The 22,351-nt window shown below is 43.1% G+C and overlaps 1 protein-coding gene across 2 annotated transcripts in view; it reads left to right on the top strand.

Annotated features, from left to right (window-relative positions):
- LOC138800934 (putative methyltransferase DDB_G0268948) overlaps nt 1–19,855 on the top strand; it is a 53,259-nt gene extending 33,404 nt beyond the window's left edge. For both annotated transcript variants that reach the window (XM_069983192.1, XM_069983191.1), the window contains 5 exons: nt 6,125–6,288; nt 6,383–6,596; nt 9,060–9,160; nt 16,242–16,379; nt 17,532–19,855. In XM_069983192.1, coding sequence (XP_069839293.1) covers nt 6,125–6,288; nt 6,383–6,596; nt 9,060–9,160; nt 16,242–16,379; nt 17,532–17,619 — 705 coding nt within the window. In that variant the 3' untranslated portion in view covers nt 17,620–19,855. The remainder of the gene's footprint in view (nt 1–6,124; nt 6,289–6,382; nt 6,597–9,059; nt 9,161–16,241; nt 16,380–17,531) is intronic.
- Nucleotides 19,856–22,351: the final 2,496 nt, after the last annotated feature.

The following is a 22,351-nucleotide window of genomic DNA, read 5'->3' as shown; positions in this document are numbered from 1 at the left end:
TGCCTCCTCCTCCTCAAGTAGCCTCTCCTCAATAACACTGGCCTGAAATTGATCAACTGCTGCCTCCTCCTTCTCCTCAAGTAGCCTCTCCTCAAGTAGCCTCTCCTCAAGTAGCCTCTCCTCAATAATACTGGCCTGGAATCGATCAACTGCTGCCTCCTCCTCCTTAAGTAGCCTCTCCTCGATAATACTGGCCTGGAATCAATCAACTGCTGTCTCCTCCTCAAGTAACCTCTCCTCAATAATACTGGACTGGAATCAATCAACTGCTGCCTTCTCCTGCTGCTCAACTTGTCTCTTCTCAACAATACTGGCCTGAGAGGCGAGCAATCTACTGCTGCCTCCTCCTGTTCCTCGACTTGTCTCTTCTCAAAAATACTGGCCTGAGAGGTGAGCAATCAACTTCTGGCTCCTCCTGCTGCTCAACTTGTCTCTTAACAATACTGGCCTGAGAGGCAAGCAATCAACTGCTGCCTCCTGCTGCTGGGTGCAATCAAGTGCTGCCGCATCCTCCTTGTAAACTTTTTTTTTCCAATATTTGGCACTTTTATTCACCATATTTTATTATTATTATTATTATTAATAATATTTATATTCCTATTATTATTATTTTTTCTCATTATTTTTGCACTCCCCCCCCCCCCCCCCCACACACTTTTTTCATTGTAATATCAACTGCAACTAAACGAAACGATACCCTATCACATTCCCACTATTGTAGCTGCAATTATTCAGCCGTTAGAGAAAGGTTCGTTTTCGGTTCGGACAAATCCGAACTTCACGAAAGTTTGCCCGATCAAACTGAACCGAACTTTTCAAAAGTTTGCTCATCCCTACATATAACTCATCAGCCCTACAACCCCTGGGAAGATCAGATCACAAGCTGGTGCACCTTCAACCTGTATGCAAGCCACTTGTACGTAGAGAACCAGCTGTCACCCGCACAGTGAGGATATGGACCGAAGAGAGTGATGAGGCTCTGAGGAATTGCTTTGAAACAACTGCATAGGAAGAGCTGCAGGATTCCTATGGGGGGACATGGAAGGCCTCACACACTGTATAACAGACTACATAAATTTTTGTGTGGACAGCACAGTATCCACAAAATGGGTGAGGTGTTTCTCTAACAACAAACCTTGGATTAATGCTGATATAAAAGCTCTTCTTAAGGAGAAAAAGATGGTCTTTAAGTCAGGAGATAAGGAAAGACTAATCAATGTGCAAAAGGAGCTGAGGCGTCGAATCCGGGAGGAAAAGTCCAATTATAAGAGAAAGATGGAAGAACAAATGGAACATTAGTGAGGTCTGGAAAAGTCAATTTCAAAGTGGCTTAATGAGCTCAATCTATTCTTCAATAGGTTTGATCACACACCAGCTCCTCCCACCCCAGCATCAGTTCCCTCTCCTACACTAAGGGTGGTATTACAAGGGCCGATGGGGCAAGATAATACCTGTAAACGAGCAGCGATCTTCTAGATCAGCGCTCATTTACTGGACCTATTACACGGCCCGATAATCATTAAACAAGGGCTGCATGGACATCGTTACCGATGTCCTTGCAGCCCTTGCTTAACTATATACATTACCTATCCACGGTTCCAGGGCTGCTGCTGCGGTCTTCTTCTCCCCGGGTCCTGAGCTCTCTAGCTTCAGAGTGGCCTGTCAGCTGACAGGCTGCTCAGCCAATCACAGGCCGGGACCACCGCGCCTGTGATTGGCCGGGCGGCCTGTCAGCTGACAGGCCACTCTGAAGCTAAAGTGCGCAGAACCCGGGGAGAAGAAGACCGCAGCAGCAGCCCTGGAACATGGATAGGTAATGTATATTGTCAGTTGCCGGCCGCGCACTGCTACAACGCCCGATGAAAATAGGTCCAAACCTATATCAACGATCAGCCGATGATCGTTGTCATTGGCTGATCGTTGTATTTCTTACATGGAGCGATTATCGATTCGGCCGATTATCGTTCCGTGTAATAGTACCCTAACAGGGACCTCACCTCCTGCTGGGAGCTCTCACCGACCGGTTCAATGAATGTAAAGGCCCTATTCCACGAAACGATTATCGGACGTATTTGGCCGATATTGGCCGTTACGGCCGATAATCATCATGTGGAATTGACAGGAACGATCAGCCGACATCGTTCACGACGGCTGATCGTTGCAGTCGTTTGTTTTCTAACATGTTGAAAAACAAACGACTGATACGGCAACGATCTGCTGCCGTCGCTCCGTGGAATAAGAGCGTCGGCAGCAGACGCTGCTGTATCCTATGGGCTGCCCGGACGATCAGCCTTTACAGTCAGTTATCTGACTCCAGACTGATCTTCACAAGTGCCCAGGTGAGAAAGGAACTCAGAAAGATCAAAGTTGGAAAGGCTGCAGGGCCAGATGGCATTAGTGCCGGGCTACTTAAGACTTGTGGGGACCAGCTGTGTGGTATTATTACATATATGTTTAATATGAGCCTGAAGCTAGAAATGGTACCACAACTGTGGAAATCATCAAGTGTGGTACCAGTTCCAAAGACACCACATCCAAGAGACCTGAACGGCTATAGACCTGTAGCACTGACATCCCACTTGATGAAGGTCTTGGAGAGATTGGCTCTCACACATCTCCGCCCTCTAGTGAGCCCAGCCATGGACCCTCTCCAATTTGGTTATCGGCCGGGCATTGGGGTGGATTATGCCATCATCCACCTTCTACACAGAGCCCTTTCTCACCTGGAGAAACCGGGGAACACTGTGAAACAGCCGAGGCTACTGAGAAAAAAAGCTGGCCTTTGTTGGAATGGATCTCCATCTCAACAAAAGTCCTGCCAAAAATGTCCTATAGTGCAACAATTATACCAAAAACGTCCAAAGAAATTGCACAAATAGATAAAGAAAATATAACAATTCTTTATTTTAAAGTATCAATTCATAAAAACACATAGAATAAAGTATGGGATAAAACACAGAGGTCAAAACCAGAGGGGAAGGAAGATATCAGTGTGGTACATTGCAAGATTGAATAAACCATGTAGGGGTTACATACAGTCCCCCTCTCAATTCAATTTTATTTATTTTAACTAATTTAGTTAGGATACCAATTTACTGGTTTGACTTTCTCTGTATATTGTTAGTTACGAGGGCTAGGTCAACATACCAATAGTGACCACTAGATGGTGATGTTGTATTAACATCTACCTTATCTACTAATCTTTATTCAATCTTGCAATGTACCACACTGATATCTTCCTCCCCCTCTGGTTTTGACCTCTGTGTTTTATCCCATACTTTATTCTACGTGTTTTTATGAATTGATACATTAAAATAAAGACTTTTGTTATATTTTCTTTATCTATTTGTGCAATTTCTTTGGTTGTTTTTGGATCTCCACCTCTCAAACTGGATCCTAGATTACCTCTCAAATTAACCTCAGTATGTGAGAGCCAGGGCTGTGTGTCAGATACTGTCATCTGTAATACAGGGGCACCTCAGGGTACAGTTCTTGCTCCCTTCCTCTTCACACTGTACACTGCAGACTTCAGGTACAACTCACCTACCTGCTACTTACAAAAGTACTCTGATGACTCTGCAATAGTAGGCTTCATCACAGGTAAAGATGACAGGGAGTACAAAGAGGTGAACAGGGATTTTGTTTATTGGTGCCAGCGGAACCACCTGAGGATTAATCAGCGGAACCACCTGAGGATTAATGCTGGAAAGACCAAGGAGATGGTGGTGGATTACCGCAAGTGCACATTTCCTCCATGTCCAGTGGACATCCAGGGGACAGACATTGACACAGTGAACACGTATAAATATCTGGGTGTGGTCCTCAATAATAAGCTGGACTGGGCTGATCACATGGACACACTGTACTGAAAGGGGCCACAGCAGGCTCTACCTGCTCAGGAGGCTGAGGCCCTTTGGAGTCCAGGGGGCACTCCTTAGGACCTTCTTTAACCCTGTAGTGGCATCAGCCATCTTCTTTGGAGTGGCCTGCTGGGAAAGTGGCATATCAACCAGCTATAGGAACAAACTGGACAAGCTGATCATAAGGGCCAGCTCTGTCCTTGGAAGCCCCCTGTAATCAGTTCAGGTGGTGGGGGAGCGAAGGATTTTGTCAGTGGTCAGCTAAATACTAGAGAATGACTCCTATCCTATGCACGAGACCATGATAGCACTGGGCAGTACTATCAGTGACCATTTAATTCACCCAAAGTGCGAGAAGGAGCAATATCGGAAGTCCTTCCTTCCTGCAGCCTACAACCAACACTGACGCATGCAAAGTTCACTCCATAAAAAGAACTCAAATAGTGTAATGATTTTTATTGTATCTTTTCTTTTATTGTATCTTTTCTTACCTTTTCTTCTCTTTGTCTACCTTAATCGTAATGCCTTTACTTTACCTTTTAGTATGTGTAATACCTATGCTGCTGTAACACACTAAATTTTCCCATGGTGGGACTATTAAAGGATTATCTTATCTTATACTAACTCTGGTGCTGGTGGTATGTTTTCGGTCATTAGGTGGTGGCAGTAGTGGATTATAATAGGGGCGTTTTGGGCGGCAGCCAGGGGCCCTGAGCTCCTGGGGGGCCCATGACCACCCAAAAAGACTAATACTTTCAGTGGTGTACTGTCTCCTGGCTACACTTCTGCCATGATTGGCAAAAAATCACTGTTTTTTTATGGCAATTTTGCACAAATCAGGACATCATGACATTATCTGTCCTGTACTATGAAAGCCAGGCTAGTGCTGCCATAGTTACAGTGGGGTGGGGGGGCCCAGGCTTGGTGAACAGCCCGGGGCTTATGGTAAAGTTAATCCGCCCCTGGGTGGTGGTAATATGTGACTGGATGTGGCGATATTATTTTTGTCACCTGGGTAGTGTTAATATTGGTAATATTGCTGATAATATTTAGTAACTATGGTGGGGTGGTAATATGTGGTCACATTTTATAATGTTGGACTCAGTACAGTAGGCTTTGTTTAGCAACAGTATGGTAGTATTATTTAGTAACTGTATGACAATTATATAGAGGTATATGTTCAGCTTTGCTGATTTTCTCTATGAAAAACTTTATGATTTTTTTTTTTTTTTTTTTGGGGGGGGGGGGGGGGATTTCTCGTTCACTTCCGACAGCAGAGGAACTAGAATCAGCCCTGGGGCTATCCTCAGGTCATGTAATCCTTCTTCTTTCAGAAATACAAAAAAGACTTAGGACACACTGTTTTCTGCTCAATGGTGTTGAAAATTATGCACAAAACTGTTCCATTACATACTGAAATAAACACATCACCACAGTGCTGTAGACAATAGTCACGGTCTTTGGGAGGTCACCGAAATGTAGTGGCGTTTTATGTTACTGTCTTGCTCCCCAGGAGAGTGAGAGTCTTCGATGGACTAAGGGAAGTGAAGAGCACTGCGGCTGCAGCGTAAAGACCGGTCCCCTATTTTCTACAGCACTGTGGTGATGTGTTTATTTCTATATGTAATGGAACTGCTTTAGGGTACAAACCCACTTGACGTATTTGCTGCGTGAATCAGTCTTAAAAATAAGCAGGCAAAACGCAGGTTGGCTTTATACAATTGTTCTGCGTTAAAATACGCAATTGCGTATTTTTGAAGTGTGAAGCTTGTTGTTAGCAAAGCATCAGTTGTTAACAACCTGTGCGAAAAACACATGTAGCTTCACGCTTCAAAAATACGCAATTGCGTATTTTAACACAGAACAATTGTATAAAGCCAACCTGCGTTTTGCCTGCTTATTTTTAAGACTGATTCACGCAGCAAATACGTCAAGTGGGTTTGTACCCTTATGTATAATTTTCAACAAAAAGACATTGAGCCAGAAAAAAAGAGTGTGTCCTAAGTCTTATTTTGCATTTCTAGATTGTAGAACCAGGGTAAGCGACTCAAGCTTGACAGTTTCAGTTTGCTCATCACTAATTATGATTATTTCTGTCAAATATTTCCCATTATGGATCCTGAGGTTTTTATGGTGCTATTTATGATGTGTAAAAAATTATTCCTTAGAACTCTGTATTTTAAAAAGGATGTTCAAAGTGGAAAACAACACATACCAAATGATAATTCTATGTACCTACCATTTACATGTGCCACTATCAACAGACAGATGGGAGGCCTCTTGAAATGGCGGTGGATGTTGGCTGTGGGACCGGACGTTACACTTTGCCTTTTGCTCCTCACTTCAAGAAGGTCCTGGGAGTAGACATCAGTGAATCCCAAATAACTTTGGCTAAACAACATACTGTAGCAAACAATGTGTCGTACATGTGAGTAATACACTGGAATTATTAATATTGGTGATATAATGAAAGGATTAGATTCCATTAGTCACATTGGCAAATATTTCTCTTCTATCCATAGGGTGGCACCAGCTGAGAAGTTACCTGTAAAGGATATTTCTGTAGACCTAGTGACTGCTGCTCTTGCCGCTCATTGGTTCACAGCAGATGAATTTTTCAGTGAAGCAATTCGAGTATTGAAGACAAGAGGGTGCCTGGCTCTACATGGTTTTTATCCAGCCATTCAGATTGAATATAAGGATGTGTCACATGAACTAACTGCAGTAATATCAGAGGTAATATACAGTTGCTTGTCTTGCCATTTCACTAGTGTCCGCATTTGTTTAGTGTTCAATCTCTAAGCTCTAAATTATTGTCCCGAAAGGTTAAATGTTATAGGTTTGATGATATGATGGGCCTTTGTTCTAATGGTAATTTAGGTGGATATTAATTTGCTTATATTTGAATTCATCAACCAATGTCAGACTGAGAATTCTTACGTCCGCTAGAGCAAACCATTCTGAGAGTCCACCCTCCATCTATTACCTTGACATACAAGGCCATCCACAAACTGTCCCCTCTATATATCTCTGACCTGATATCCCACTGCCATCCCTCATGGGACCTTCGATCCTCCAGTGACCTCCTTTTGGGCTCCCCCTTGTCTGTACCCAGGGCAACCATCAGAAATTTTGGGGCCCCATACAGTCGAAGTGCCTGGGCCCCCCCCATTAACAAAAATTATGGGATGTATTTTTGACTGATGTCTCTGATGTGGCGTGCAGATCCCTCTGGAGGACTGGGTTGTTTTGGATACGTCGCTTGCCAGCTGAGCTCCATACACGAGCCATATTAATTAAAATAAAAACGCAGGAACCCAATCTCCCAGCAGCGTCTAGGTATGCACACCACACCAGAGCCATCAACTTTGTGACAGGTACCCTTTAAGGTCATGCCCTCATGTTTTTGGGGAGGCCGGGAAAGACAGTTATTGTATGGCCACCTTTTAAAAAAATAAAAGATAGGTCAGTACATACAAAATCACAATTAACCTCCCCCTCCAGACATCCCAGCACAGTAGGAAGCAACCAGAGAAGGTCTGAGGGGCGGGGGAGGGGTCCAGGGGAGTGAGGAGGGGGCCCTCTGTCTTCCTGCCTGTGCGGTACAGCTGTCAGGAGCTCACATACAGGGAGGCTGGACTGCCGGGCCCCCCTGGATGCTAATTTGAGCTTGGGCCCCTGACAGCTGTACTGCCAATACTGCCTTACCGCCTCCAAGACTTTGCCCAAGCCTCCCCCATACTCTGAAACTCACTACCCAGACACATCCGGCTCTCATCCACCATCAAGTCCTTCAAAAGTAACCTGAAAACCCATCTGTTCAAACTATGCTACAACCTATAACAATTCAGCATCACACTTGACTGGCTGCACTTTACCTCCTATCTCTCTTTCAGTACCTTATAGATTGTAAGCCCTCGCGGGTAGGGTCCTCTCCCCCCATGTACCTGTCTGCCATTTTCCTTCATGTAATGTGTTTTGATCGTGTAATGTTCCTGTTTGTTACCCCCTATTGCTTGTATAGCGCTCTGGAATTAAGAGCGCTTTATAAATAAAAAATAATAATCTATACAGAACATGTGCAATAGAGATGACCGCAACTCAACCATGCTTTAGTCCGGCCATTCAGCATTTGAATACCAGTGGCTGAACAAGTTGGATAAAGGCCTAGAAAGGTCTGGAAAACATGGATACAATCTATTTCTGAATCCATGTTTTCCAGGAAGGCCTAGGGCTGCATCCAACTTCTTCAGCCACCAATATTCAAATGCCAAACAATCAGACTTGAGCATGCTTGAGTTGCATTCATCTCTAATGTGCAACATCCATTTTGATTTTCTTTTTTTTCTTAGCACAGGCATTTCATCATTGAATGGCACCAGTATCTGCTCCAAAAAGGGCTGTCTCTTACTGTAGTTTTAGGGTTATGGTTTAGTCTGACCCTAATATACATTTTTTATACCTAACAAAAAACAACAATGCTGTACAATAATTCCAAATATAACAAAAGTATCTCTTTATTAATTACATACCAAAAATAAGAACAGTTTTATCTAAAATTGCAGGAAGCAAGTACACACATTGGAGGGATGATGGGCAGACAAAAAATTAAAAAAAATGGGTGAGTGGTGGTGTTGGGCAATAGCTCTATTTTGAGCTCAGGTGGTGAGGAGTCTAGTATTGGTCATGTGTAGTCACTGACTGGGGCACAAGTGCGGACTTTTTTACCCATTGAGTAGTACTGTGTTATTTCTTGTAGCCCGCAGTTCTCTTTTCTGTTTTCATTTCATTTCATTTCATGTGTTGTTTTCCCACCAGGTATATATGTAGCCATGTATACACATATGGATACGTATGCATTATTGTATATGTAATTAATTTTTTGTCTGCCCATCATCCCTCCAATGTATGTACTTGCTTCCTGCAATTTTAGATAAAACTGTTCTTATTCTTGGTATGTAATTAATAAAGAGATACTTTTGTTATATTTGGAATTATTGTCCAGCATTGTTGTTTTTTGTTAGGTATAAACTTTGGAGTTGTGCTTATGGACAAATAAGTATATAGGGGTCCAGCTGATTTATTGATTAAGTGCCAGGAGTAGTGCCGGTGAAAGCCTCTCCATACACCATTGTATATAGGGGTCCTATTATAGGTACCCTAATATACATTTTTATAATAGTTTTTATTTTTTTGCAGGTGTTAGATACTTTTTACCAGTTTTATGATAAAAACATAGAACAAATTTTTTCTCACTACCATAATATTTATGAAGCTGTTCCGCTAAAAGACAAGGAGAGGTAAGTTTTTACTTATTTGTTGTCTGCTTCTCTATTGAATTATTGTCTGCTTCTCGTTGAGCTGTGTGGTCAGGAGTGCATGCTGAACTCATCTTGTGCTGTACAGTACAGAAGTCAGTTTACAAGTTTTGGTTCTCTGTTCTTTGGGTGATCAGAAGAAGGCTAAAGGATAGAGCTCATAAATCAGCTAAAAGGGTATTTTTGATATTACTTTGCATTATGTGTGAGATTTTGCTGATGAAATTTTAATGGATATTAGTAGTAAAAGTTAAAGGAGCATTACAGGCTGGGGACTTTTTTGCCGAAGTGCCGGAAAGAATTAAAGAAATAATGTGCATGTACCTACCTGGCTCCAGTGCTGAGGTATACCACAGCTCTAGTCCCCGGCCATTTAATCTGATGAAGAGACAGGTCCGGTCTAGAAACGCGTAATGCTTAGCCTTTTATACAGTATATGTTTTTATTATTTTAATAATCATAAAAACCCTTCATCTGTTGGGAGTAGTTGCGCCTGTTAATCCTGCTGGAATTGGGAGAGGAGGATTGCATCTTGCTACGCCCTGATGTGGGTCTGTAGGAAGGCTGCATACTGGTTCCCTTTTTGAGTATATACATAGAGAGTTATGCCTCAATTTAGCATAACTCAGCCAGGTGAGAGGGGAAACGGTTTTACTCTGTTACTGGATTTTTATCCATCCTATTGCATCCGGTCCTGCACATGATCCAGGTCTTTGTTCTCTTTTACTCTGGTTAGAGAAAGGACCTGGGACATTCCAGGTCCGCTCAGCCAGCCAGCGGCTGTAAGCTAGGTGTCACCTAAGTGCACTTTTTTTCTTTCATCCTCCCCGACACTTTGGCAAAAAAGCCCCCTGCCTAGAATTCTCCCTTGAGTTCTAGGCACAGTGCTCCACATCCTCCTTTGTATACCCCCATCCACAGTGCCCCCTCCCTCCACCTTGTTATGCCCCCTTCCAGTGTCCCCTTCCCTCTTCCTTGGTATACCTTTCCATGGTGTTTCCTCAGTCCACCCCCCCCCCCCTATCCTCTCCTTAGTATGCACTTTGTTCTGCGAAGCGAACTCAAACGGATTTGTTAAGAAAATTAAAAAAAAAAAAAAAAAAAAACATGGTGGATGCAAATGATAGCTGTCTGGAGCGTCACTGGGCAGGAGAAAGATATTGACCATAATCCCTAGAGCCTGTCCAATCAGCTGCAGGGTCCTTTGTGATGTTAGCACCTCCCCCTCACCTTCTGGCACTGCAGTGCCAATCCCATCTGCACAGAAACTGCTGCTAAGTTTCTTAGAATGGATGGACCCAGACAACTTAGATGTTTAAGTTCTCATGAAGGCATCGGATGTTGAGACAGCCATAACAGAAGAGAGAGCAATGATGGGAGCGAGGCAGCGGTGGGCTCGTACTGTATGGCTGCTGAAGAGGAGTTAGGAGAGAGCAGTCAGGAGGAGCCCTGCAGCAGTCAGGAGGAGCCCTGCAGAAGGAGCCTGACAGTGTGCCACCTCAGGAAAAACCGCCGACTGAGCATAGTGGTGGGGCAGCTGTTCCGTTCAAGTAACGGAAGAGACAATTCCTTCACCTGCAACATTTGCTAGCTGAAAGTGGGTCAGAGTTAGGATCGAAACCCTGGCACCACTTCCATGCAGCAACATATGGAGTGCCACCACCGAACAGATTGGGAGAACCGTGACCCACAGGGCAAATTCCAGTCTCCCCCCAAGCCAAGTCCCCAATAAATTATTCCCCCACTTTAAGCAATCTTATTTTTTTTTTTACATACAAAGTAATTTTAGCCCTTAAGTTATTAGTATAGTCCTTTAGCAAATACCCCTAGTAAATGAATATATATTTTTAAAACCCTTGGGAGATTTATCAAACAGGTGTAACGTAGAATTGTGTCTGTTGCCCCTAGCAACCAATCAGCTTCGAAGTTTCATTTTCCAAGAAATGTGTGAGGACTGACAAGCTGAATCTGAAGTTGCTTCTGAAGTTGCTAGGGGCAACTGAGCGAGTTTAACTTTTCACCCTTTGATACATTTCGCCCCGACCTTCCCCAAATGTTTTAATGTAGTGCCCATGTCCACGACCAACATAGCCCATATTGTCAACACCAGCTTAATGCCTCGCCACAATCCAATGTGCAACCCATGCCCCAAGATCAGGATTATCCAGACACACATCCCCATGACTATGGTTCACAAAGAGATTTCCCTTCTTGTTAAACATAGCAGTAGGGTTTAAACCCTGGCACTTGTGCCGAGGAATCTTAACATTCGTGTCTCATTTTTCAAGACACTCATGGTAACTGGACCCATACTGTTCTTGGGGTTTTTAAGATATCACAATAGTCCTTAAAGCTTGCACAATGGTTCCTGATAGGTTACTTGTTGGGTGATGTTTTAAGTGCTCTTGTGATTTCTCGAGTGCTTTTAAGCTATAGGAAGAGTTCCTGATGGGGTATATATCACAGAGGATGATGTCCTCTAAACGTCATATAAGAAACCTCTACAGCTACTATCAGCTGCTATCTGTTGCTGAAAGGCAGGTTACCAAGCCTTAGGCTGTGTTCACACTACGTAAAACTACGGCCGTTGGTGCCAATGGCAACAACGGCCGCAATTTTAGTGCAGCGGAACACAGCCTATTAAGCTATGGGATCCCGGCCGGAGCGTACACACATCGTACACACTCCGGCCGGGATCCCATACGTCACTGCAAACAACTGACATGTCAGTTTTCTGCGGCCGGAATTCAGTGAATTCCGGCTGCAGAAAGACCTGTCAGTTCACACAGTGAAGCGAGCGGCTCCGTCCGCTTGCTTCACTGTGTGCTATGGGAGGTTCTGATGCGGGCGCGCGCTGATGTGCCCTCATCAGAACCCTGTGGCCGAAAGATCATCCGGCCGGGTCACGGAACGGCCGGTCTCTAAACGTAGTGGGAACATAGCCTCATAGTGCATTCATCCATTAATGGTTGCATTTTGGTTTCTGTTACCTATAACCCTTAGCGGATGCGCAGCTTTATTTCTGCCACCTTTTATTACTATGGGGCGAGTGGATAATACACAGTTCAGTGCGTAACTACTTAGTTCAAGACTGAAACTGCATACAGTAATTCCTAAAGTCTACATAGTACTGAAGGGCGTAAAGATCTGCTGATTGTTTTACTCAGCAACACTGGAGTGACATGTGAATGCAACATTAGGGTAAAAAAATTTGGGGAGTGATCAAAGCGAAGATGGGTATTGTGGTGATGCACTTCAACTTGACCAGTGACATGCTAAGTTGTTACTAGTGACGCCACTTCTGTGGTGGTTGGTCGGTGTAATGGTACAGCTCAGCCAAAGTTGGTAGTGTCGTGACGCCAGTGCTAGTCCAGCACACAGGTGTGATGTTGGTACCTGCTTTTATAGAGGCTAGCTGTACTCCCCAAAATGGTCAGTGACCTGCTGGGCTATGATGGGTTCCTTGGGCTCTTGTCATGGTAGTCCTGAGTGGCAATCGACCCACCTGAACTATCGTTACTGCCACCTACAGAAAGGGTAAAATGGCCCAAGGTGTGTAGCGGATGTGTATAGGTGCTGGTGCAATAGAAGAGATGACTGAATCCCAGTAAAATAAATAGAATAACCTTACTGGATAGTGTCATGAATCTGGCTGACACACCCGCTTGCCTTTCAGCCTCCTGGGAATGCAAGAGTTACACTGCTCACTGCTAGCCTTGATCGCTGCAGCCGAGCAGTGTTTTCTTATTGACACATGCCTCTGCCTGTCCAGAACCTTGAGGATCAGAGCGCTGGTCCAATGGGAATCTGGACCGGGCTCTTGATCCTCATAAATAAAAGCATAGCCGGTTACTTTCCTGCTGGCAATTAAAGGGGTTATCCAGATCTACAAATACATGGCCACTTTATTCCAGACATGTCCAATAGCTGCAGTGTCTTCCCAATAGCAGAGACAGTGTCCAGCTATTTGACATCACGCGCAGGCGTAGGCAATAATTGTGACTTAGCCCTGCCCTTCCACATCTCGTAAAACTTGCTTCCAAAACATGGAATCTCAGAAAGTGAGCCCCTGGAGCAGGAGGCATTAGCCATCTTTTGCTCCCCAGAGAACATTTAAATTAAGTAGTAAGGTTTCTCCAAAGCAGGCACACGATTGCTTGGTTCACAATTTATCTCCAAGTAATCTCAGATAGTGTATTTCCTAACCCTAACTTTAGGCACTGCAATTCTCAGCTGTAAGGTGAAGATCCTCAAAATATGCTGCACTTCAGCTGACTGAGTACTAAGCCAGGCCTCAGACCAGTGACCTAGTCCAGGGCTGTGAGGTCAATTTTCCACATACCCTTCGGGCTTCCCTAACACATAAATTTTGCATAGCGTTTTTGTGAGCTGAAAAAAAGTTATAAAACCACCTAAAATAATGGCAGTTTTTCCTGCTTGTTGCCATATTTCTGCCAGTTTCCTATTTTAGTATAAATTGATAAAGGCATTTTTATCTTTAGTGCTTCATCCCCTGCATTTTTTTCCAGTACAGGTCATGTGATTCTTTATCATGTGATTTTAGGTTTTCTATTGAACAACTTGAAAAAAAAGGCTGAAAAATGCTAATTTACACATAGACATTATCTACACCATTCTATTACATCACTGGTGTCAGGATCTACACACCATTCTGTTACATCACTGGTATCAGCTGCATACACCGTTCTATCACATCACTGGTATCAGGATTTATACACTATTCTTTTAAGGTACATCACTGGTATTAGCTGCCAGTGGCAGGGAAGAGGGGGGAGGGGGCAGAGACCGCGACAGTGCACTCTGCCAGCCCTGCCCTCTATCCGTGTCAACCTCTGTAAGCAGCCAGGGCACCCCTTCCCTCTCCCTGTGGCCCCTGTAAAAATCCAGGACACCCCCTCCCCTCTCCTTGTGTCCTCTGTAAACAGCCAGAACACCCCTCCCTTCTCCCTGTGTCCTCTGTAAACAGCCAGGCCACCCCTCCCCTCTCTCTCTCTGCAGCCTCTGTAAACCGTTGGGATACGCCTCCCCTCTCTCCCTGTCAGCCTCCCCTCTCTCGCGACCCTCCCCTTTCTCTGGTGTTGATGCTGCGGTCGTGCTGACCGCAATATTTATAGAATTAACTGTCAGCACCGGAGAGTGGCTCAAGTGCTGAGAGTTGTGGTGGGCCTTGGCTATCACCACAAAAGGAGGGGGGTGAGTCAGGGTAGGTCCTGGTGGCTGCTTGAGTTACTTCTTGCACAGCGCCATCAGTCCACTGTGGGTGCTGTTTCTGGATGCTATGATGGTCCTTCTTCCTCCTTCCAGCTAATCCACACCTCCTTCTTCTGCCCTCGACCCTCTCTCATCCTACTTCCGTAGTCCCTCCCTGTCAGTGATGCCGGGTAGCAATATAAGTCCTACTTCTGTTTTTTAAGGGGTTTTTCAGGTACAACAGGGGTGTCAAACTCAAATACACAGTGGGCCAAAATAAAAAAATTGGACAAAGTCGCGGGCCAACCATAATATTTAATGAAGATTGCATGCAGCGTTTCTGGCACTGTCAGAGAAGTGTGCGCCGTTCCTGGCACTGCCTTTCACCACATGTCCTCCCTAGCGAGCCCTTCCAATAATGACCCATATAGTAGCCAGCCCTCCCGATAGTGTTCCATATAGTAGCCAGCCCTTCCAATAATGTCTTATATAGAAGCCAGCTCTCCCAATAGTGTCTTATATGGTAGCTAGCTCTCCAAATAGTCTCTTAGAAAGTAGTCACTCCTCCCAATAGTGTCTCATATAGTAGCCAACCCTCCCCAATAGTCTCTTATATAGAAGCCAGTCCCTAAAAGTCTCTTATATAGTAGTCAGCCCACCTCAATAGTTTTTTTTATAGTAGCCAGCCCTCCCCAATAGTCTCTTATATAGAAGCCAGTCCCTTAAAGTCTCTTAGAAAGTAACCACTCCTCCCAATATTGTCTTATATAGTAGCCACCCCTCCCCAATAGTCTCTTATATGGAAGCCAGTCTCTAAAAGTCTCTTATATAGTAGTCAGCCCACCTCAATAGTTTTTTTTTATAGTAGCCAGCGCTCCCCAATAGTCTCTTATAAAAAAGCCAGTCCCTAAAATAGTCTCTTATATAGTAGTCTGCCCTCCTCAATAGTTTTTATAGTAGCCAGCCACCCCAATAGTCTCTTATGTAGAAGTCAGCCCTCTCCAATAGTGTCTTATATAGAAGCCAGCCCTCCCCAATAGTGTCTTATATAGAAGCCAGTCCCTAAAATAGTCTCTTATATAGCAGCCAGCCGTTTCCAAATGTCTTATATAGTAGCCAGCCTTCCCCAATAGTCTCTTATGTAGAAGCCAGCCCTCCCCAATTGTGTCTTATGTAGAATCCAGCCCTCCCCCATAGTCTCTTATATAGTAGCTAGCCCTCCCCAATTGTGTCTTATATAGAAGCCAGTCCCTAAAATAGTCTCTTATATAGTAGCCAGCCCACCGCAATAGTCTCTTATGTAGAAGCCAGTCCTCAAGAATAGTCTCTAAAATAGAAGCCAGCCCCTATGATAGTTGTTCATGACTGCCCCCTTAGCTTGGACTCACCCTTCCTGCGGCTCCAAAGGCTGCAGGAGGCACCTGTTGGAGGATGCGCACGATGACTTCACCACATTGCCAGCGTTGGGGCACTACTGAAATACCTTCAGGCCACAGGCTTAAAACTGCCTGGGGCCTATGAGATTATAATATGGGTGGTCCAAGCAGCTCTAAGGACCACCCATATTATAATATGCTGCAACATCAGGTGGGCCAAATTTAATACAGCAATGGAAAAGCATGGCCAAAAATAATGGCACCACTGGCCAGATTTGGCCTGCGGGCCAGGGTTTGACATGACTGAGCTACAACATCAGTACAAAAAGTAAATAGAGGTATTGTCCATAGGAAATAATGGTTAAAAAATTGGTCACAAAGGGAAAAAAAAATGTCTGGAAGGGGAGAAGTCTTCTCAAAGTAGTGGTTCTCTTGTGAGGTTTCACTGTATACTGAAACACATGTTTCTTTTAAAGGATCACAGATATACCAATGACATTTCAGAAATCTCTTCCTGAAATAATGGGATTTATCGAGTCGGGTTATCCGTATCAGGCATTTGTAGAGAAAGATAAAAAAGGAGCTGAAGAATTGCTTATTCTTACTGAAAAGAGGTACAGTATAAAGACATACTTTCATGATAATCTGTTGCTTATTATTTTCAATGTATTTAATATTACCTACCAACCCATCAACTTTAGAGGTTACTTTATTTGGTTTTCCTCTTTTCTCTAAGAACCCTGACGTAGGGAAATCACAATATAACTTCTATTGCCCCCCCTATTATGCCCTACTATGCCCCCTTGGCAACAAGTGGCGCAAAAAGCCCACTTGTAAATAAATTTTTCGCAAAACAAGCTTTTTCGAACAAATTTATTCGCAAATGGGCCCTCTGCACCAGAAAAAGCCCTATGCATCACTTAATAAATGTCCCCCACAGTGTTACACTATACAGAGAATAAATTAACCCATGGGATCTTCAATGTGCTTGCAATGAGTAGTAGAAAAATATCTAGGAACATCTTGTGGACAAAAAGTAATACTGCCATTGTCATAGGCAAGCATTAGAGAACCCAATACAATATACCTTAGAGCTGACTGACATAAAGAAGAATCTAGCAGTGGCATATGGTAAACGTCCCATGTAAACATCCAGGAAAATAAGGTATTTGTACAATGGATAATAACATATAGATATAAATGCTTTTTAAAATAGAAGACCTACCATATTTCATATTAGAAAGTTTAAAGGAGAAGTCCAACTTTTTTTTTTTTTTTTTTTTTTTTTATTCTAACAGCTAGTAGGGGCAGGAGGGAACATAATAAGCAACCACTTCTTACCTCTCCACGTGCCTGCGAATTGCCGTGTTAAAAGGTCCTGGACCCCTGCCGCAAAAGTTTTTCCTCCGATTCAGATGATGACACAACTCGTAGGAAAATGCTTGACCCGGTTGATGGATGCCCCATCAGTTAATCAGTGATTGCAGCTGTGTCCCGCCCCAGTCACTGACTGGCTGAGCAAGGCATCCATCAACCGGGTCATGTTGTGGAAGAGCTGAGAGCTGCAGAATGCTGATGGGTGCCTCTGGAGCGGGACGCCATGCAGCATAGTCACAGGGAGCGGTAAATATGCATTCTTTATTATGTTCCCGCCCCCCCCCCCCTTGCCAGGACTGAGTTTTTGTTACCCCGGACTTTCTCTTTTAATACACATGAAGTTATATTAATTTCTATTGTTTTGATGAATTAATCTTTTATCATTACAGATTTCGAGAGATCCTTGGAGAAGAGGCTGATTCTGTCCAGCTGAACATGCATATGAAACACTTCTGTGTCCTTGCATGCAAACACTAAGATGGAGAAATGCTGGATCTCTATACATGTTTATTTTTTGTTACACAGATTAGAACTAACAACAATAATTTAAAGGGACTCTGTCACCCACAAACCCACCGTTCCTGAAAACGCTAAACTAAATTCATCTGCAAGTCAGATATAAAGGATACTGATTCCAAATATATAATTTGTAGCTTTGTACTCCTTTGTATTTCACTGCTGTAAGCCTACAAGTTGGGCATGTTGATGCATAGAGAGGACTACTTAGCTCAGAAATATAATGGAGAGGACTACTTAGACTCCTTTATTTGAAGGCTACCCATCCTAGGTGCGTGATTCGAGCCTCATCAGTTATCTGGGTGTAGCAGACTCCCAGAATTACCCAGTTGTCCTGCACTTGGCAGTAGGATACGTAGACCTTTCTTTAAAGTAAGTTTCTTTGTCCCACTGGGGTCAGTTCCTATTACTTTAGATAATTGTCCTGCATGTTTTAGAGAGGTTTCTGGCATGGGCAAGGTGTTTCCTGTTTTGCTTCTCTCCCCTTTTTAGAGCTTAGCACTGCATAGCTGTCTTAGGGTTTAGTAGGAGAACTTTGTGACTCAGCTGCTTCTCACACATCTGTCCACTTGGACCTCCAGCCACTAACTCTCCAAACCTTTTAACTTCTCCCACCAACAACTTACTCCTCCTTCAGGAGCTATGTTAGCCCTCCTGTGAGTGGTGGGGCTTAGGGTGCATTTACACAGAAAGATTTATCTGACAGATTTTGGAAGCCAAAGCCAGGAATGGATTTAAAAAGAGGATAGATCCCAGTCTTTCCTTTATGACCTAATCCCTGTTTATAGTCTGTTCCTGGCTTTGGCTTCAAAGATATTTCAGATAAATCTGTCTGTGTAAACGACCACTAGAGTGTGTGAGTGAGATAAGATGGGACTGGACAGTAAAGAACTTGCACCTGTGATTGGTTAATATTCAACATGTGACACAATTTAACCCTTCTGCTCCTTCAGCCATGCATAGTATAAGACAAGTAGAGAGTACAACAGCACACCATCTCCCACTTGTGTGAACATGACTTAATAAGAGGTCATAGACAGCACCCTGTGCTGGGACACCACACAAAGAAAGATTATAAAAAAAAAACAGATATAGAATAAGCGTTGTCCAATCTACTGATGTCTAATTTACTGATAACTTAAGTTTATTGGGTGTTTTGAAGGTGACAATTAACAATTAAACTAATGTAATTTAGATGAAAGGATGAACCTTTCTTTTATGGCAGTTCCTCGTATTACGAGGGGACAAGGGCAGCACCGCCTACGCGAACCTGTTCATGGGACGCTTTGAAGACCGATTTTTAGCCAAAGGCTACCCCAAGAGACTGATTGAGAATGCAGCTAAGAAGGTGGCTACCCTATCACAGGAGGAATGCCTCACTACAAAAAAGGAAGAAAAGAAAGAGACACCTGGACTATCTGATTCATCAATGAACTTTATTACCACCTACACTACGGATCACCAACATCTCAGAAACATCCTGACCAAACATTGGCACATATTACAGTTGGATCCGTTATTACAAAAAGTAATTCCAAATAAACCAATAATCATATACAGAAGAGCCCCAGGTCTAAAAGGAATACTAGCCTCAAGCCGAATTAGGAAACATACAGCAACAGTGTGCAATGAATCAAATGTAAAAGGAGTTTATAAATGTAATTCCACTAGATGCCTCTGCTGTGATTCAATTAAAACAGGTATAACCAACTTTTCCAACAAGAAAGGTAAAGTGTTCAACATTAAACAAAAAACGACCAGTGTACATGTAATTTACAATACGTGGGAAGAACCACGCAACCTCTACATCTTAGGCTAAATAACCATAGAGCCAACATCAAAAGAGGGTTCCTAAAACATAGTGTTTCACTGCATTTTTTAGAGAAACACAATTGTAATTTTAAAGCGTAACTGTCATTTCAGGGTCATTTTTCTGAAAACATTAAATATTAACAGTACAAGCGATTTTAAGAAACTCTGTAATAGGTTTTATGTACTAAAAGAGTTTCCTTCTGTACTGAAAGAGCAATCTCCCAGCCTCCCCCCTCACATCAAATGAAGCAGGATTTCTGTGTCCATTATGTGGCTATGGAGAGGGGAGGGGCTGTTAGGAGTGACTGAGCACGGAGGATTTCTGCAAAGCACAACACCCTGCAATCTTCTCTCAGTAAGTTCATAGATAAGCACTGACCTTTCTGACACCTGAATTTAGCGTTTTAGGTGCCCAGAGAGTCTACAAACAGCTGACCTTCATGTCACCTCTTCCTGCTCCCTCATCTCCCTCAGCCCCTCCCCCCTTCATAGGCTTACAATGGAGAGAGCAGAGCCCGTCTTCACTGGCTTCTCTGTAATGAAGACGTGTTTGCCTGATAATGCACAGATAAGAAGTCAGGGGGGGAGGCTGGGAGATTGCTTCTTGAGTACACAAGGAGGCTTTTTTGGGTGATGAAACCTATTACAGAGTTTCTTAAAATCGCTTATACTACTGATTTCTGCAATAAAAAAAAACATGACAGTTACGCTTTAAGGACCTCAAAATATATCCGGTCGAACAAATACCTGAGAATTGTAACAGCAGATACAGTAACCTGGTAAAAAAAGAGATGTTCTGGATCTATTCTATGGATACATTACAGCCCAATGGGCTGAACGAAGCAACAGAAATAATAACGTAATGACATCTCCAATCCCCTCCTCCTCCACGTGAATTGATAAATTAACACTCACTAAAACGCATCTATATAACCAATAGGAACTATCTAACTCGAATAAAAACTTAATTTGAATGAGTGCTTTGTCCCCCGACAGGATTTGAACTTTAATCTCCTCGTTGGCCAAGTGATGCACTTACCACTAGACCAACATCTCTTTGGGAATATATAGCTTTGACACTCTTTCACATATAGGCGAACCCAGCACTAGAGCAACACATTCGTTCTGGTCCTCTCCAACCCCCATACAATGCAGACACTGAATGCATTACAATGGTATTAGGAGCCGTACAAGTATTCATAGGGGCAAATATTGTAAAGGTTAGCTTTTTAACTGTTTATTATTGTTTCTATCATTCCCTAATTCCATTTATACAAATACAGTTGCAATAAAATATTAGTCTGTTGTTTAATTTAGCCAGTCACAATCATGAAAATATAAATCCATTTGACCAACAGTCCATCGGAGGATTCAAACCCAGGTCTCCTAGCTCTCAGGCCAAACGCCAGATGTCAGACCACTGCACTACATTAGTATTGGCATTTAGAAACAATATTAATTGTGATGTTAAATGTAACAATTCTAAAAATGGTTGTAGGATTGTAATGCTTTTATCTTTGATCTACTTATGTTTTAGATCATGTTTTATATTTTAATTTGTATAATAGCTTATATATGCTACTAGAAAATGTACCCGGCGCTGCCCGGGTATAAAGTGTCAGTGTGTTAGTTAGATTTATTCTAAGGTGCCCAGGAGGTCAATCTATGTCCTTGTTTTCTTTGTTTAAGGGAAAATCGCCAGTAGCCCTATATGCCCCTATATACCTGACAGTTCTGCACTGTTTATGTAAATTGTAGCTTATGCACATTAGAAATAAACTAAAAACTTCAAACATCCATCCTGTATACCTGTAGTGTATAGTTGAGGGGGTCCTGTATACCTGTAGTGTGTAGTTGGGGGGGGCTGTATACCTGTAGTGTATAGTTGAGGGAGGTTCTGTATACTAGTAGTGTATAGTTGGGGGGGGGCTGTATACCTATACTGTATAGTTTGGGAAGTACTGTATACCTGCAGTGTATAGCTGGTAGAGGTCCTGTATACCTGTACTGTATAGTTGGGGGTCCTGTATACCTGGTAGAGGTCCTGTATACCTGTACTGTATAGTTGGGGGTCCTGTATACCTGTAATATATAGTTGGTGAAGGTGCTGTATAGCTGTAATGTATAGTTGGTGGAGGTCTTCTATACATGTAGTTTATAGTTTGGGGGTCCTGTGTACCTGTAGTTTATAGTTGGTAGAGGTCTTGTATACCTGTAGTGTAAAGTTTGGGGGTCCTGTATACCTGTAGTATAAAGTTGGTGGAGGTGCTGTATACCTGTAGTATATAGTTGGTGGAGGTCCTGTATACCTGTAATGTATAGTTTTGGGGTCCTGTATACCTGTAATATATAGTTGATGGAGGTCCTGTATACCTGTAGTTTATAGTTTGGGATCCTTTAAACCTGTAGTATAGAGTTGGTGGGGGTGCTGTATACCTGTAGTATATAGTTGATGGAGGTCTTTTATACCTATAGTGTATAGTTTTGGGGTCCTATATACCTGTAGTGTATAGTTGGTGGAGATCCTGTATACCTATAGTGTATAGTTTTGGGGTCCCGTATGCCTGTAGTGTAGAGTTTGGGGTCCTGTATACCTGTAGTATATAGTTGGTGGAGGACTTGTATACCTGTAATTTATAGTTTTAGGGTCCTGTATACCTGTAGTATAGAGTTCGTGGAGGCGCTGTATACCTGTAGTATAGAGTTGGTGGAGATCTTGTATACCTGAAGTATATAGTTCGGGGGTTCTATAGACCTGTAGTGTATAGTTTGAGGGTCCTGTATACCTGTAGTATATAGTTGGTGAAGTTCATGTATACCTGTAGTGTATATTTTTGGGGTCCTGTGTACCTTTAGTGTATAGTTTGGGGTCCTGTGTACC

This window comes from Dendropsophus ebraccatus, chromosome 9, assembly GCF_027789765.1.
Source record: "Dendropsophus ebraccatus isolate aDenEbr1 chromosome 9, aDenEbr1.pat, whole genome shotgun sequence".
NCBI classification, from domain to species: domain Eukaryota; kingdom Metazoa; phylum Chordata; class Amphibia; order Anura; family Hylidae; genus Dendropsophus; species Dendropsophus ebraccatus.
Note: the sequence above shows the minus strand (reverse complement) of the source record. Positions and strands in the feature narration are given on the sequence as shown.